The sequence below is a fragment of the Myotis davidii genome, unplaced genomic scaffold (genome assembly GCF_000327345.1).
Source record: "Myotis davidii unplaced genomic scaffold, ASM32734v1 scaffold86, whole genome shotgun sequence".
Classification (NCBI taxonomy): domain Eukaryota; kingdom Metazoa; phylum Chordata; class Mammalia; order Chiroptera; family Vespertilionidae; genus Myotis; species Myotis davidii.
The window spans coordinates 114,044-115,795 of record NW_006298058.1 but is presented as its reverse complement, the minus strand read 5'-3'; the positions used below and the strand labels follow the sequence as shown (position 1 = coordinate 115,795).

Sequence of the window (1,752 nt, the reverse complement as noted above, 5' to 3'; positions counted from 1 at the left end):
GGGGGCGGCCCTCCGCTAGAGGCTCGCCTGCCTCCCAGATCAGGCTGCTTGAAAAGGAAGATGAAATTCTGTTGGAAGCGAAACGCAGTCAGTTTTAGAAATAGCCCATCGCAGAAGTGGCTGAGGAAGGGTGCATGCGCCTTCTCGCCTTACCTAAAAAGGACCCCGGATTTTGTTGGGAGGCATTCGAGCCCACAGTCGCCTGCCCCATCGCCTTTAATAGGAATATGTTTAAGTTCCATGTACCCGATGCTGCAGCTGCAGAAGGGATAGACCACGGAGAGGCTCAAGAGCAACCAGCCCATGGAAGCAGAAAGACCCCTTCCAATTACCAAGCCCGAAACTAGCCTCCCCTCCATCTACCCCCCTCCCCGCCCCGCCCGCCTTCCCACTGCACACAGCGAATTCAGTTCATATACTATGATTAGGCAGGGTAGGGGTGACCTTGGTTAAGTTAAACATCGTCTCTAAGCCTCAGCTTTCCTCTCTGAAAAATGGGTATAAATACACCATAGAGTGTTTGAAAGGTAGGATAAAAATACAGACAAAAGTCACTATTTAGGGCAGATGATGCAGTAGAAGAGCATTCTTAGAGCGTTGGGGCCTAACTCTCCAATCCACTTCCTTTCAGCTAAGTCTCACTAAAATGTGGTTTCTGGCTAGATAGCTGCGTTTTGAGTCTCTGGTTCGGTTATCGTTTACAAAGTCAGTTCTTCTTCTTTTTAGATATATAGTTACCCCATCATGTATTAAACAAATAACTTTTAGAAAACAAATAAATTTATTAACATCGCTTAGAAATAAACCACATCTGTCAATAAATTAGCACAGTTTTCTAGACAGAGTTCTTCCAACAACGTTCTGCCAAAGGTGCTGGGGGTGGGGATGGGTATCATAGGCTATTGCATATTTTTAGAAAATCAGGATAAATTATATAAATTATATATTTAAAAAGAGAACTATTTCATTAACTTGACAGCATAATAAATAGATAAATAACAAACAGTTGATTGCCATTAGAAAAATGTGATTCTTAAATTACATTTACATTATAGACATTTACATGTACAATATGCACAGAGACCTAACCAGGCGCGTCTGTGATTTCTCAGGACACAAACTCAAAGGGCGGTTCGTTTTCTATGTTGTTGAAGGAAGACTTGCTGTTGAGTTTTCTGGGGTCCTCCGGGGTCCACACTTTGGCTGTCCGGATAATATTTTGTTCTTTGAGCTGTTTTTCATCAGTCCATGAGAGAGAGTGTCCTGCCAGGGGCGGGAGGCCATAATCCGGGTCGCTGGGGGAGGGGCACCCTGAGGAGGTGAGAAGAAACAACAGAGTGTGAATGTCCACCTCTATTCCCAGCGGAGCCCTCCAGTCCTTGGGGTCTATTCCCGGGCTCCTCCACAGAACAGGCGCCTTAGGTGACATTAGAAGGACCCTTTCTCTCCACTGCACAAGCCCCCAGCGCCCCCTCCCCGGAATCCCAGGAGCTGCAAGTCCTTTGTCGTCGCGCGCCCTCTGAGCCGCGGTCAAAGTGGAGGAAAAAAGAACCCGATGAACGCCAGCAGGCGCTCAAGGTCGCTGGTGCCCATGGACCATCTGTCCGTCCGTCAGTCGGCTTGTCAGCCTATTCACCCAGCCCCTCCAAGACCTTCCCGCTTGCGTCCCCGTCTCCCTGAGCTGGGATGGGACCGCACTTACGGGTGCCCCGATGGCAGATAATGACTTTCTGGGCCTGGCTGCCGGGGATG

At 48.4% G+C, this 1,752-nt stretch overlaps 1 protein-coding gene across 1 annotated transcript in view; it reads right to left on the bottom strand.

Annotated features, from left to right (window-relative positions):
* Window positions 1–1,108: 1,108 nt before the first annotated feature.
* PTF1A (pancreas specific transcription factor, 1a) overlaps window positions 1,109–1,752 on the bottom strand; it is a 1,160-nt gene continuing 516 nt past the window's right edge. The window contains exons 2-3 of the mRNA XM_006773825.1: window positions 1,703–1,740; window positions 1,109–1,311 (exon numbers count right to left, since the gene is read on the bottom strand). Of these exons, the coding sequence (XP_006773888.1) occupies window positions 1,109–1,311; window positions 1,703–1,740 (241 nt within the window). The remainder of the gene's footprint in view (window positions 1,312–1,702; window positions 1,741–1,752) is intronic.